Source organism: Daucus carota, chromosome 8 (assembly GCF_001625215.2).
Source record: "Daucus carota subsp. sativus chromosome 8, DH1 v3.0, whole genome shotgun sequence".
NCBI classification, from domain to species: Eukaryota; Viridiplantae; Streptophyta; class Magnoliopsida; order Apiales; family Apiaceae; genus Daucus; species Daucus carota.
In genome coordinates, this window is record NC_030388.2 from 21,230,677 (window position 1) to 21,244,841 (window position 14,165).

Genomic DNA, 14,165 nt, shown 5'->3' on the forward strand with positions numbered 1-14,165 from the left:
CAACTAACAGGTATTCCCTGCTTCCATGCATGTTCTTGCATTTTGTTTCAAAAGGAAAGTCCATTGGACTACATGCATGAGTGCCACAACAGAGAGTGGTATTTGAGGGTGTATGGCCATGTCCTGGAACCAATAAATGGGGAGCAATATTGGGAGGAAACACATGAAACACCTCTACTGCCTCCCAATATTAAAGTGGCTCCAGGAAGGCCTAAGAAAAACAGAGAAAAAAAGGGAGATGTTGTTCAAACAAGGCCAAATGACCCAACCATGTTGAAGAGGACTGGCACTTCAGGTAGATGTGGGTGGTGTAAGGAGTGGGGACACAACACTAGGACTTGCACTTCTAAGGTATTACTAAACTGTTCATTTTATGATTTTAATGCAATTATAAGGTCCTCTAACTATGCTTAATTGGTAGAAACTTGATGAGGAGAAAAAACTACAAGAGGAGGGAGCAACTGCTAGCTCTAAGGAACCCACTGCTGCTGGCAAACAGGTATAATTCTAACCACTCTTAATATTGATGTAAATGATAGAACTCTTAAAACTTGTAAATTTCATGTAGAAAAAGAAGGTGCAATTCAAAGACACACCTGCCAATGAACAAAGCAATTCAATAAGGACTTCACCAAGAACAAAGCAATTGGCCAAAAAAAATGTTAGGACTTCACCAATGAAAAGTGGCGGCAAGATCATACCATCTACCACAACCACAAGTGTTGCTTCTCATGGAGGTATAATCAGGCCCTTCAAAGCTCCAGCAAAAGTCCTTCACAAAACTCCATTGGATGTCCAGCCAGTACATGGCCAGAAGTTTACATCACTTAAAAATTTGCAAGCTGCAGTACAGGAGAGGAAAAATAGCAAGGGAAAGAGCAAAATTTCAGAAGTTTGAAGCATTGCAGAAGTTTCTTTTTGTCAAAGTTACCACCCACTAAAACTTTAGTTCTTGGCCAACTGTTTTTGTAGACATTTATGTTTTTGCCGGATTTGAAGCCTTTACTTTATTCAGTTGGTGGTAGCTTTGTAGTAAATGTGGCTTTTAAGTGTTGCAACTGTTGTTTGGTGGATTTGTGTATCTCTTTATGAAACTTTCGAACATATTTATCTACCTATGCTTTTTTTTACATGTGTTTCTTTTTTCCATTCTTCATATTTATTCATGTTCAACAATATCACAACAATACCATTACAAATAAGGGATCAACTACAAGAAAATAAAATTCATTGCATTCAGTCACAAAGAGGTTACAGATTCGTCTACAATCTATGATGAAAGACAATACAACACAATTATAAACCAAGTACAGAGCAGTAGCAACAGTGCCTTGCTACAACCAGATTTTTTTTCTACTTCACCAACAGCAAGCCTCTCCATTTCTTCTCCATCTCTTTTTTCACCCTCAAGAATGTTAATCCTTCTTATAAGACCAGGAATGATTGCTTGAGCACGTGCACACAAAGGGGGATCTATCCACTGGAAATAGTTACAACATCGATCTGGACATGTCCAGAATCTTCGCCCAGCATTTGCAGTGGTCCAAGCCGTTTGTTGAGCCGCCCATTTCCTACAGAAGCACTTGCTAGCCATGGATTTTTCAACAAGAAAGATGTAAGATAGATGGGTGTTAGATGGGTGTGTGTATAAGTTTAGGGTTCTTATGTTTAAAATGGGGGTAAACTTCGAGCAGAGCCGTTAGAGTTAGTAAATGACTGCAATAACCCGCCCACTGTTAAAGTTAACGGTCAAATCTAACGGGAGGCGGTCAAAGGGTGCAAACCGAAGCGATATTAAAACTATAGGGTTGTGTTCTGCAAAAAAAAATACTTTAAGACCAAAACGAAAATGCGCTATAACATAGTGGGTGCAAAGTGCAATTTACTCTTATTATTATTAGATTAAATTACACTTTGCACCCCATAAGTTTGAGCGCTTTTTTGAATTGGTCTTAAACAATTTTTCTTGGCAAAACACACCCTATTGTTTAATTCTCGCTTCACTTTGCACCCTTTTAACCATCTAACGGTTAGAGTGGACCGTTAACGCTAACAAATTCAAGGGTATAGTAGTAATTTCCCTCTCTCTTAACTCACCTCTCTCTTAACTCTCTTCTCCCTCTATCGGTCATCATCATCACCTTAATACTTCATCTTCCTTTCTCTTAAAATTCCCTTGCAACGAACCTCCTTCCGCTAATCATGTACCCACCACCGAATCCTACCCGCCAGGCCACCACCAATATAAATATCCATTTATAAACACACACACAATGCCGAGAATCAAAAATTGAACCCCATCCTCCAAGTCACTCCTAATCAAGCCCATCATCATTTTCCTCTTCGTCCTCTCTCTCTTCCTCTTCCCGAGTCTCGCCGCTCTCTTTCTCTTCTTCCTTCTCCCATAGTCCTTTATAGTCCTTTCGGTTGTATCTTGGAGAGAGTGTTCCATACACACATTTAAATACTCTTATATAGTATAGTTTTATAAATTTAATGTTCAAATTTTTATTCAGATCAAAAGAAAATTTCAAAAAAAAGTTTAGGAATACATTTTATGCACGTCTTAAAATGCGTGTCAAATAATGGAAAAAACTGTAAACAAATATAAGGAACGGATGGAGTATATTTTATATATATATATTTATAAATTATTCAAGAAAGATATTATATTATATATACTATAATATTTTTTCATTATTATTGTTTTTTATTAATAATTTGTTTCATAGTACAAAATCATTTAAGATGGTAATTATTTTATATCTTTTTTGCAAGGAATTTTTTAATGTCTTTTACTTATACAAGAAATATATATATTCGTTCAAGTTTTAATATTTAAAATCTGATATTAAATTAAAAAAAGTAATATACATTATGATTTTTGAGATTTTTTTGAACATATATATATATATATATATATATATATATATATTTCTATGTGAAATTTCTAGAATCTTGCGCATGTTTCTCATTTAAGATGTGGATTTTGGAGAAAATTAATCTCCACTGTGTATGATAGAGTTATGGGTTTGAGTGTGGGGATTGGGATAAAGACATTAATTACCTCCCAAAAGTGACACGATGGTCATTATTAAGTGAAATATATGATGGGAAAGTGTTAAATTAATGGGTTTAAGTTTGGGTGTCATGATATGGACATCACTTCCCACAAGTGATCGGATGGTCATTATTAAGTCAAACATGAGTGGAAAGTGTTATATTATATATATTGATAATATAAATGAAGATTTTAGAGTAAAAGGTTGGGAATTGGACAAAAATCTTAGTATATAATGTTGAGCGTCTAGGGATCGCTTCTCTTAATAGAAGTTACATACATTTTAAAGTAAAGAAATGTATTATAAGTGATAAGTATTATATATGAGTTATAAGTTATTAAATAATTTGGATAATGTGAGTTATAAGTTATTTAAGTCTCTAAATAATTTTGGTAAGAATGTTTGATGATTTAAAAAAGTGAATTGTTATTATGAAAGAAGAAAAGAAAGAAGTAGAAGTTATAAGGAAAAAAAATCTGAACCTAACATCAGTGAGTAAAATAAAAAAAAATTATAGTTAGGTGGTAAATTTCTAAAAACACAATAAGTTGAGTGACAAAAAAAAAATTCTATTTTTCCATTTATAAATAAGTTATTGTTTATTTTTATATTGACTTAATTACCGGAAAAACTATTATACTTTTATGATTTTTTCATTTTAACCATAACACTAATTTTGTTGCAGAAAAATGCAACTAACTAATAGAAAACATATTTAAGAGAACCCAATTTTAACCATGGTTAAATGGATGTCCTATGCAACATTACTAAAATATCATTTTTTTTTATAATTTTAGTTTAAATATTTGCATAATTGACCAAACAAGCAGTTTTTATTTGAATTATTAGGGTTCGTCATAATATAATTTTAAATTATTGTCGGCTAAATAATTAGTTTAGTTTAGCTTACATTTTTTTTTGGTAAGAATTTACACTTATTTTAAAAATTATATATATATATATATATTAATATTGTTGAAGAATTATATATATTGTCGAAAATTATAGCATTCGAATTGTTTGTTTTTTTAGATGAATTCTAGTTCAATAAAATTTTATTGTCCAAACAATTACTAACAAAATGCATAAAAAATATATAATATTTATTAAAAATCATGTAAAAATCTCAAAATATCATATATATTATATGTGCTTGTGTAAGTTTACCCGAACAAAACACATTTATCATATCCATGTTGCAGTAATATGTCGACAAAATTAGTAACCGATTCATAGAGCGATCAAGAATTTGAATAAATTTATAAATTCGATACAGTTATTTAAATCACATGAAAAATTATCAATACACAGGTATCTAGTAGGCTGATTGTGTTAAATTATGATTCGCTCTATATTTGTGTAAAATATGAATTAGGGTTTTGACCTTTTAATTGGATAGTAAAAAAATTAATAAAATTTGTATACTAATTAATTTAATAATTAATAACTTGACAATATATGTGACATCTCAATTTTAACTTAACTGTGGTTATGGATTAGTGAGGGTGGGTATTCTGAATATAATTTTTTAAAGTTATTTGCATTATCCTGCAATAAATATACTATTAAGGTCAAATTGAAAAAAATATGATAGTTGTATAGTTATTTTGGTAATTTAGTCTTTTATATTCTACCACCCCGTTGATCCGTTTTGTACTATTCATGCGCATTCCAACTCTCACTGACTATAATAGATATAATCATATGCTCCCCATCATTTTATTAAATTCAATGACTGTATTGATCGAATCCCGAACCACCCACTAATTAAAATAGATATGATCTAAGATTCGAAGATTGTATTTACTGAATCCCCAACCTCCACTATCATATACGCTCCTCAATATAACCTCCCTTTATTATATTGAATAATTTTGCTGATCAAATCCCCGAACCCCAACTCCCACCGACCCGTAACAAATATGATCCAACGCTTCTCAATATAATCTTCCAATTTTATATATTATCCAACAGTTCTCAATATAGCCATCCATTTATTGCATTTAGTAAGTGAGTTGTAGATGTGCAACGGTTCTCAATATAGCCATCCATTTATTGTATTCACTACGTGAGTTGTAGATGTGTAACTCATTTATAAATATATGAGTCATAGACTCATACGAAAATAAGCTGAGGAAGATTTTGGAAAATAAGGCAAACCAAACGCAACAATTGAAATGGCCAAGAATGAACATTTCCCTGCTACTATAGACGAGATGTCATCTAAAGAAAAACATTCAGAGGTTGAAACTAGTCATTCAGGAGAAAAGGTACTTTGAATTTTGCAGTTACTTGTAAATTATAGTGTTTAATTTGAATAATCATTTGTGCAATTTATGACACTAGTATGATTATTTATTAATGAATATGCATATGTATAGGCACTACTTCAGTCAGTTGTTGGGCCAATTGAGCCTGACAATCCCTTCATAGTTGAGCAAGCATCTGCAGCAATGGAGGAACTCCTTAGGATGGCTCAAGCTGGAGAACCCCTATGGATTCCAAACACAGACAATGGTATTGAACGTTTGAGTAAAAATGAGTACTTAAGTAGTTTCCCCAAAGGGATCGAATTGGAACCTATGGAAATGAAATCTGAGGCATCGAGACAGTCTGCTGTTATTTTCATCAATCATACCAAACTCGTGGAAATCTTGATGGATGTGGTATGGTCTCCCTCCCCCCCTCTCTCACTCTCTCTCCCCTGTATATGTGTGTGTCCATTAATGCATTTGAATTGTATGTTTATATGAAATTAGCCTTCAGATCATTGACTAATCTGCTTTATATCATCAGAAACAATGGTCAACTGTTTTTTCTGGCATTGTTTCACGAGCATCGACCATTGACGTTGTTTCAAATGGCATGGATGGAAATTATAACGGAGCCTTACAAGTGGTATGGATTAGTTGTTTTTTTATATCAGAAATAGTGTTTTGAAGATTGAGTATGAGATATAGGCAACACTAAAACCTGTGTATTTGATTTATACTTATAGATTTGCTTATAAAAGTTTTGAAACTAATTAAATACTAACTTGTATGATATCCAGATGACAGCTGACTTTCACGTCTTATCACCACTTGTTGCAACTCGAGAATACTGCTTTGTGAGATACTGCAAACAAATTGATAATGAGACATGGGCAGTTGCTGATGTTTCTTTGGAAAATTTGGGTCCTGCATCCATATCTCAAAGTCGAAGAAGGCCATCAGGCTGTATGATTCAGGACTTGCCTAATGGTTTCTCGAAAGTACAACCTTTTCTTTTAGTACTTCATTGTTTCATCATAATACAATAACACATTCTTTTCCCCTTTTTCTAAGAATATACAAATACTTTTCCAGGTTACATGGGTTGAACATGTGGAAGTTGATGATAGAAATGTTCATCATTTATACAAATCACTAGTTAACTCAGGTCTTGCATTTGGCGCAAAACGCTGGGTAATAACACTATATAGGCAATGTGCACGCCTTTTAAGTTTCCAGTCAAACAATATTCATGCAGAATATGTGAGAGGTACATAAGTCAATCCACAAGTCCCAATTATATTGGAGTCCTTGGAGTCTAATATGTTATGCAACATATTAAACGAGACTCCATAGAACTTTTTCCAGTATATATGTCTATATGCGTGAATAATATTTATATTAATCTACTTGAAACAGTGATGTTAACTCCTGAAGGGAGAAAGAGTATGCTTAAGCTAGCAGAGAGAATGGTGTTGGGCTATTGCAATGGTGTTGGAGTTTCTACTGAACATATGTGGACCATGTTTTGTGGTGACGGTGCTACAGATGCTAAAATCATGACCAGAAAGAATACAGATGATCCACGCACACCTGATGGTACTGTGATCAGCGCTGCATCTTCTTTCTGGATTCCAGTTCCTCCCAAAAGGGTTTTTGACTTCCTCATCGATGTGAGGTCAAGAAGCAAGGTAAGGAATATTTAGTTTACTATCATGTTCAACTATAGAATAAGACAAAACAAGTTTAATAAATTATATATCAAGAGTAACGAGCTATATCATGTAGTATCAGACAAAATTGATTATATCCCAATTATTGAAATACTCGTATTCGAGAATTCTTATTGCTATGCTACATGTAAGGGCTTATAATATATAATGTCTCATGCATATCTGTTCGACTATGAAAAACATCACCTAGACAATCATATTGCACAAATTTCATAAAGAAAAGGTAAATGACATTAGATGCAACATTACAGAAATGATTTAATTCTTTATGATTTATATCTCCAAAATTACCTTTATATGAAAATGATTACGTGAAAATTATGATTGCAATACTTTGTGATGCTTATTCTAGAATGAAAGAAAATATCTAGTACTTACTGATTATCATGTATCTACAGTGGGACCTCTTAACCAAGGTTGGACAAGTACAACCAATTGTGCACATTGCTAATGGTCGTGATCCTTGTAGCCGAATATCCTTGTTGTGTTTACATGTAAGTTGTAATTTGTTATCTTCATCAACTGTGCTTATGTTTCTTTTATTTTGAATTAACATATATAACATAATAAAATTGCATGTAGAACCCAGGAAAAAGCAACAAATATATCCTACAAGAGAGCTGTGCGGATCCTACTGCATCATATGTCATATATGCTCCAGTTGACCGAATTTCTATGAATGTGGTCCTAAGTGGAGGTGATCCTAATTATGTTGATGTTCTCCCATGGGGATTTGCTATACTTCCTGATGGTCCTGGAAAGAATTTAGGAGGAATTCTAGACGTCGGTTCTGGTGGATCCCTGCTAACTGTTGCTTTTCAGATTAAAATTAGATCGGTTCCACCAGAAAATCTCACAAGTGGACAGGTGGCGACTATAAACAAGCTTATCCAATGCACAACAAAAAGGATCAAAAATGCACTAGTGTCTGATTCGAATGTCTGACAGGAGGGTCATAAATTATAAGGTACAATTTATAAATATTTCTGAGATTATGACATATATATATAACGGGTAGTTTAAACAGATAGGGCATCTATGTCTCGGTCTACTATGATGTAACATCTTTCTAAAATTAGAGCATCTACTTTTAGTGTCATGTTTCATTCAAGAACTAATATGCATAGTGTTGGAGTATCTACTTAATAACACATTAGCATTATAAGCTGCTAGAAATTTAAAATTAACAGGTGATGGTCTTTTTTCAGCATGATATATTCTAATATATATAATAGATAATCTCATTTTATTTTATTTTGATTCCAGTAGTACAAGGACAAGAAGAAGGAAGGCTATGCAAGCTTTGTTTATTGCTGAATATACAACCAAGCAAGGAATTCAAGAATGCAGCTTCACGACTCTTGCCTTAATTATGGGGTTTGTTGAAATATTAATGCAGAAAATAAGATCACTAGTAAAGGGTGATATTCAGATATTGACTTTGCCCATGATCATTGTAAACTTAACTTATTTTGTTAACTATGTTTCCTTCTATAATTGGTATAACTGTTTTTCCTTTTATATTTGATGCAACTGATTTTGAAAATTTTGTGCTTTTAATGGAAACTTTGGAGCCTGAACTCTTTGTCGAGCCACTAATTCCTTATTGCTGTTGAAATGAGCTAGGAAGGGTAGTTTTTGTCTTGTCTAGTCGTTGCTCCAAACTGATGTGTTATATGAAGTGAGACCTCAGAAGAAATAGAGTTGGAACTACGGCCTAGTATTCAGTTATTTGGTAATAAAATCGAATAATAATTTAATTCTTTTCCCAAATACCCAAAAAAACCCAGACCGAATACTATATAACCGGAAATTAATCCGGGTCCAAGTGGGCTTGAGCATGATTATATAACTTACTTGTTTGTTGTTAAGGCGTTAGCTCAGTTGCCGAATTTTAAAATTTGTTTGCGTGTACATTATAGTATTATGAAAACTCGATTTTTTTATTACAGTTTTGTTGGTAATTCTTTGAAACATATGTATGATTCTTGTGGGAAAGTGTTATGTACTTGGAAGGGGTTCGATGAATTGATTAGTAAAAACCGGGTTTCATGGAATTGTATGTTATTAATGTCTTGGGGGATATTTGTATGGGGAATTCATTGATCGATGGGTATGTTCAGGCCAATAGTATGGCGAGGCTTTGGTAGTGGTTATGATGGTTAGTGAACAAGTCCAATACTAAATGTAAAATTACTATAGTCATTGTTTATTCAAATTAGACTTCATTGATTCCATTTCTAGTTAATTTATGATGTGGCAAGGATAGCTTTAGCTATCATTGATCGTAAATATAAGATTAAACTTATGTTAGGACTAATTATAGCTATACATTGGAGTTGAGTTTTATGATTTTGGTCCTATATTATACTTAGAGGTAACTATGTTCTTAGAGCAACATGAATGCTAATCTTTAGTGTCAATATTATCAGAATATCAAATATTAATATTTTTTCTCCCTCTCTCTTCAATAGTACTTTTGTTACCTTTCCTCCGAAAATTATTCCATGATAAAACTGGCAGTATAGTTATGAAAGTAAAATTGTCAATGGAATTGTTGACAAGGAAGATGGCAGTAGAAATTGGATGTACTGACTGACTGCAGTGACAGATGTGGTCGAAGACTTAAGCCCGACAATACATGCATGTTCCTCCTTTTGGAATAATCTTAAATTTAATTATTATTATTATTTGTTTAGTTATTTATTTGGAGGATTAATTTAAGATTGAAGTAGTTGGATGTTTGTTGGAGTTCTAGAGAGTTTGTAGGAGATATTGAGTCTATCTTGTTTTAGGAGATTTATTAGAATAGTAGTAGAATATTATTAGGAGTCAAGTACGTTTGTTTTAAATATAGCATGTAATCTCTTTTTAGAGGTACAAGGAGGAATATAACAAGAAGAAGTACAATGTAGTTCTTGAGAGAGTTCCGCTCTTGTACATATCAATTGCTATTTTGTTCTATAGTTATAATTCTAGTTTTTATTTTCAAATTGGTATCAGAGCGAGGTTCTTTGTGGCATAATAATATGATTTTCAAGAAGCAATTCAAGCTGAGAATGTGGTTACAACAGAAGGGCTGCCGAGAAAGATTTGATGCGGTATGGGCAAGTGGGAGGTATCATCATGTGCAGTATGGGATGCATATGGGGCTACTTTCTACTCTGTTTGCACTAGCCAGTAGAAGTTAAAATTAGAGAAAAAAGCTGAAGCCTTGGTGCTCAGGATGATGGAGAGAAATGCTCCAGTGAATATGGTTTTGATGAGAAGTGCATCAACAAATTGGGTGTTGATGAGAAGTGCATCAACAAATTGGTGTTGATGAAAAGTGCATCAACAAATTAGTGGTGGTGAGAAGTGCATCACAGATGAAGAGAAGTGCTTCATAAATTATGTTAAGTAAATTTAAGATTATGGGGGTGATTGTTGGAATAATCTTAAATTTAATTATTATTATTATTTGTTTAGTTATTTATTTGGAGGATTAATTTAAGATTGAAGTAGTTGGATGTTTGTTGGAGTTCTAGAGAGTTTGTAGGAGATATTGAGTCTATCTTGTTTTAGGAGATTTATTAGAATAATAGTAGAATATTATTAGGAGTCAAGTACGTTTGTTTTAAATATAGCATGTAATCTCTTTTTAGAGGTGCAAGGAGGAATATAACAAGAAGAAGTACAATGTAGTTCTTGAGAGAGTTATGCTCTTGTACATATCAATTGCTATTTTGTTCTATAGTTATAATTCTAGTTTTTATTTTCAACATGGTCCGGCAACATTGAGAAGTCATTTGGCATTCAATCTGGCTGTCACATCACCATACAACCATTTTATCCATTCAGAAACAAATCTGAATGCATAAGCAGAAGCCAACAAAGGGAAAGGCCTGTTCTGCTGTGTTTTGTAATCAATGACCTAGTAAAGGAACAGAGGAAAAACATTTAGGTAATTAAATAAAATACTATTGAGCATCTTAATGATCAAATTATGGGTCTTTTGAATATTTTGTAGCAACAGTAACTTCCTTGGATAAATAATTGAAGCATAGTGCGGTTACAGTATTTTGCCGGACATATACCATAGTTCCATGTATAAGCTAGCTAGAAGAACATCAGAATATGTACATTTCCCTTGAAACCTACAAAACTATAAAGAATTCAAATAATATTTAGAAAAATGATTTTACATAGTTTAAGCGCTTTTTCACGAATATTTCCAAACTCTACTAGTCTTGTGAGGTGATAGGCTATGCGAAATCATCATATACCACTACAACAAAAACAGCATCAGACAACAGGCAAACCATTGTCTAATACCCAAGAAAACCGTGGTCTATTGCGATCCCGTCTGATAAGCGCCTCCGACAACGGTACGCACCGTTGTGTGAGATGAAGAAACACATCGGTTTTTCGAGGACGACAATAAAGTGTTGTGTCTTTGTTTTGGCCAACACTTTTTTCAGCGTCCGTTGTCTTGTCTGATGCTGTTTTTGTTGTGGTGTACCAATGGAGTCAAATCAGAACTTACACTTTCTTGCCATCCTTCCAATCCAGAATCATGCAGCTCTAGTTGTTTTTGGATCCATGGAGAGGATCATTGTGCTTCAGCCATAAAACTTCACCAATATCCCTGTGTTTGAAATCTGGATGGTGAGGACTGTTCTTACTATTTCTATTTGTTATACAATCTGTGCAAAAAACCAACAAAACAGTACGTGCGTTTGTGTGTGTGTGACAAAACAGTAGGCGTAAGGAGACAAAACAGAACGAAGGATATATGAACGGAAATCCGAGTCCAGTGCGTAACTGTCTCCTTAAAGCGTATTTCGCCCTCACCGTGTGTGATGAACGATCGCCTCCCAGGATAAAACGGATTGAACGATGCAACAAGCACCTTCGACGAACAAGAACAAGACTGAGAACTATCACCGACGCGGCTAGGGTTTTGGGATGCGAGAGGCTGTGTTTTCGTATATCTAAAACCCTAAGCTATAATGAATATATATAGGCGATGCAAGGCTTGTGCGCTACGCTTCTCAATTAATTAAAACGCGTTTAATTAATTTACGCGGTTATAAATTAAATCCGAAATCAAATCGAAATCAAATCGAATTAATTTGAAACCAAACAATTAATCCGAAATCAAATCGGAATTAATTTCTGTCAATTTTGCTGCATTCGTGTCCGCAGGTCGCACACGCGGAAAAGCCCGAGGCTTGCGAAGCCACGAAACTCCCCTCGAAATCCCACAATTTGCACCCCCCTGCGCGCACGTAGGTGGTGGAGCATAACATACTAACACAAGTTAAACACTACAAGAGTGTTCTACTATATAAACCCATTAAAGGCCCATATTCTTTTCTATGTGGGATACTTGCTCCCTTTTTCTAATTTTCCACTACCAAGGAAGCAACTTTGGATCATCACAACTCATCCATTCCTTAGTCGTTTTGAGTGAATAAACATGCATTGGAAAGCTCTCTCGGAGGAGAACATAATCCAAGCATAACCCGCCACGAGCACGTAGCCGAGCCTCACTCAAATTGGTGCTCAAAATGACAAACTTCCAACACTATTATCAAACCACACAAGCGGATTGGCAAAATAAACTTGCCACAAGTGAAGTCGGTCATTGTATCAATACAAGCTAATTTCAGCTAAATCTGCAAACCATTATGGAAAATAGCAAGTGATGAAATAAAGATAATATATCTCCGACCAGAGTTATTAGGCATGAGATCAGATACGCCTGTATGCATAATAAATCTTAACAAATGAAGCATTCAGTGTTGAAGCTTCCTTTGTAATAGTAATTTTGACTCCAATAGAATGGTGAACTGGAACAATTTCATTATCTGATAACACTCAGAGATTCAAATCTGACCTTATGCTAGTATACTCTTTAGCTAACGAACGTGCAATATGTCTTCCAGGAATGCAAGAACCATGATACCAAGGCTGGGAGGAAATTATAAGTTGATATTTTATTTTTTTGCCAGAAATATAAGTTGGTATATTAATGCTCTTGATGCCCATTATATTGCATGAAGGGGAATGCTCTCATTCGTAATCACTACATCTTTGAAGTCTGCAATCCATATATATATTACAGCACTTTACTACTTAATTGATTGAGAAGTAAAAACATGCTGGTATTTATTCTCAATGATAATGGTAAGAAATTAATATATTTGTACATCTATTCAACTTCTGTTGTCAACAGCATGCCAACACAAGTGCAAATGTCAAAATCTCACCAAAGAAAGCTGACATTCGTGCACGCAATATGCATAATTGCTACTCCCTCCGTCCCAGTAGGTTGTATACATTTGGTGTGGACATGGAGACCAAGAAAAAGTGTAAAAAATGAGTAAAGTTAGAAGAAAAGTAGGTAAAGTGGCGGGACCCATTTATATTTAATTATAGATGTGTGATAATGGGGAAAGTAGTGGGTGTAATAGTGTTTATATTGTTATAAAATGAAGATAGTGGAAGAAAATAGTTGGTGTAATAGTGTTTTACATTATTAAAAGTTGCAATTTTAGGAATGTATAGAAATGATGGGACGTCCCAAAGAGGAAACTGTATAGAAATGACCGTGACGGAGGAGTATCTACTTGATGCAAAGTATTCACTAAAAACAAACTCACAGCCTTAGTATTAGAATAACACTGTTTTTATAGTTTTCTAAATAAACACTGAGTAATAGGCACTATATGCCCAACAACATTAGTATTTAGCAAGGATGGTCAAGACACATGTATATATCCACGTAACCTGATAATTGTAGGCCAACCTTTCTTTAGAAATTCAAACATTATTTTTTCATTTAGGGAAAAAATTTAAACATTCTAGAACAACATTTGAATGGTATTTTTTTTAAAAGGAGCAAGAATCTGCACGATTCAAACCTTGTGGCTTGTAATTTTAATCCCGTTCTTATGAGCTTTGGAAATTTTTTATGAAAAAATGCTTAAACTTATGGGGTGCAAAGTGTGTAGACCTCTTAACTTTAACAGTCAACTTGACGGAAGATGGTCAAAGCAGTGCATATCGGAACATTTTTTAAACATTGGGCGAGCATTGAAAATAAATATTGTTTGAGATCAAATCGAAAAAAC

General features: G+C 33.9%; 1 protein-coding gene across 1 annotated transcript; it reads left to right on the plus strand.

The window, feature by feature from the left end:
- The first annotated feature begins 5,239 nt into the window (after positions 1-5,239).
- On the plus strand, positions 5,240-7,992 carry LOC108198338 (homeobox-leucine zipper protein MERISTEM L1). Its single transcript, XM_017366095.1, has 8 exons — positions 5,240-5,332; positions 5,444-5,728; positions 5,859-5,960; positions 6,115-6,315; positions 6,410-6,584; positions 6,734-7,005; positions 7,446-7,541; positions 7,630-7,992. The coding sequence occupies exons 1-8, from the start codon at positions 5,240-5,242 to the stop codon at positions 7,990-7,992; spliced, it is 1,587 nt and encodes a 528-aa protein (XP_017221584.1).
- Positions 7,993-14,165: the final 6,173 nt, after the last annotated feature.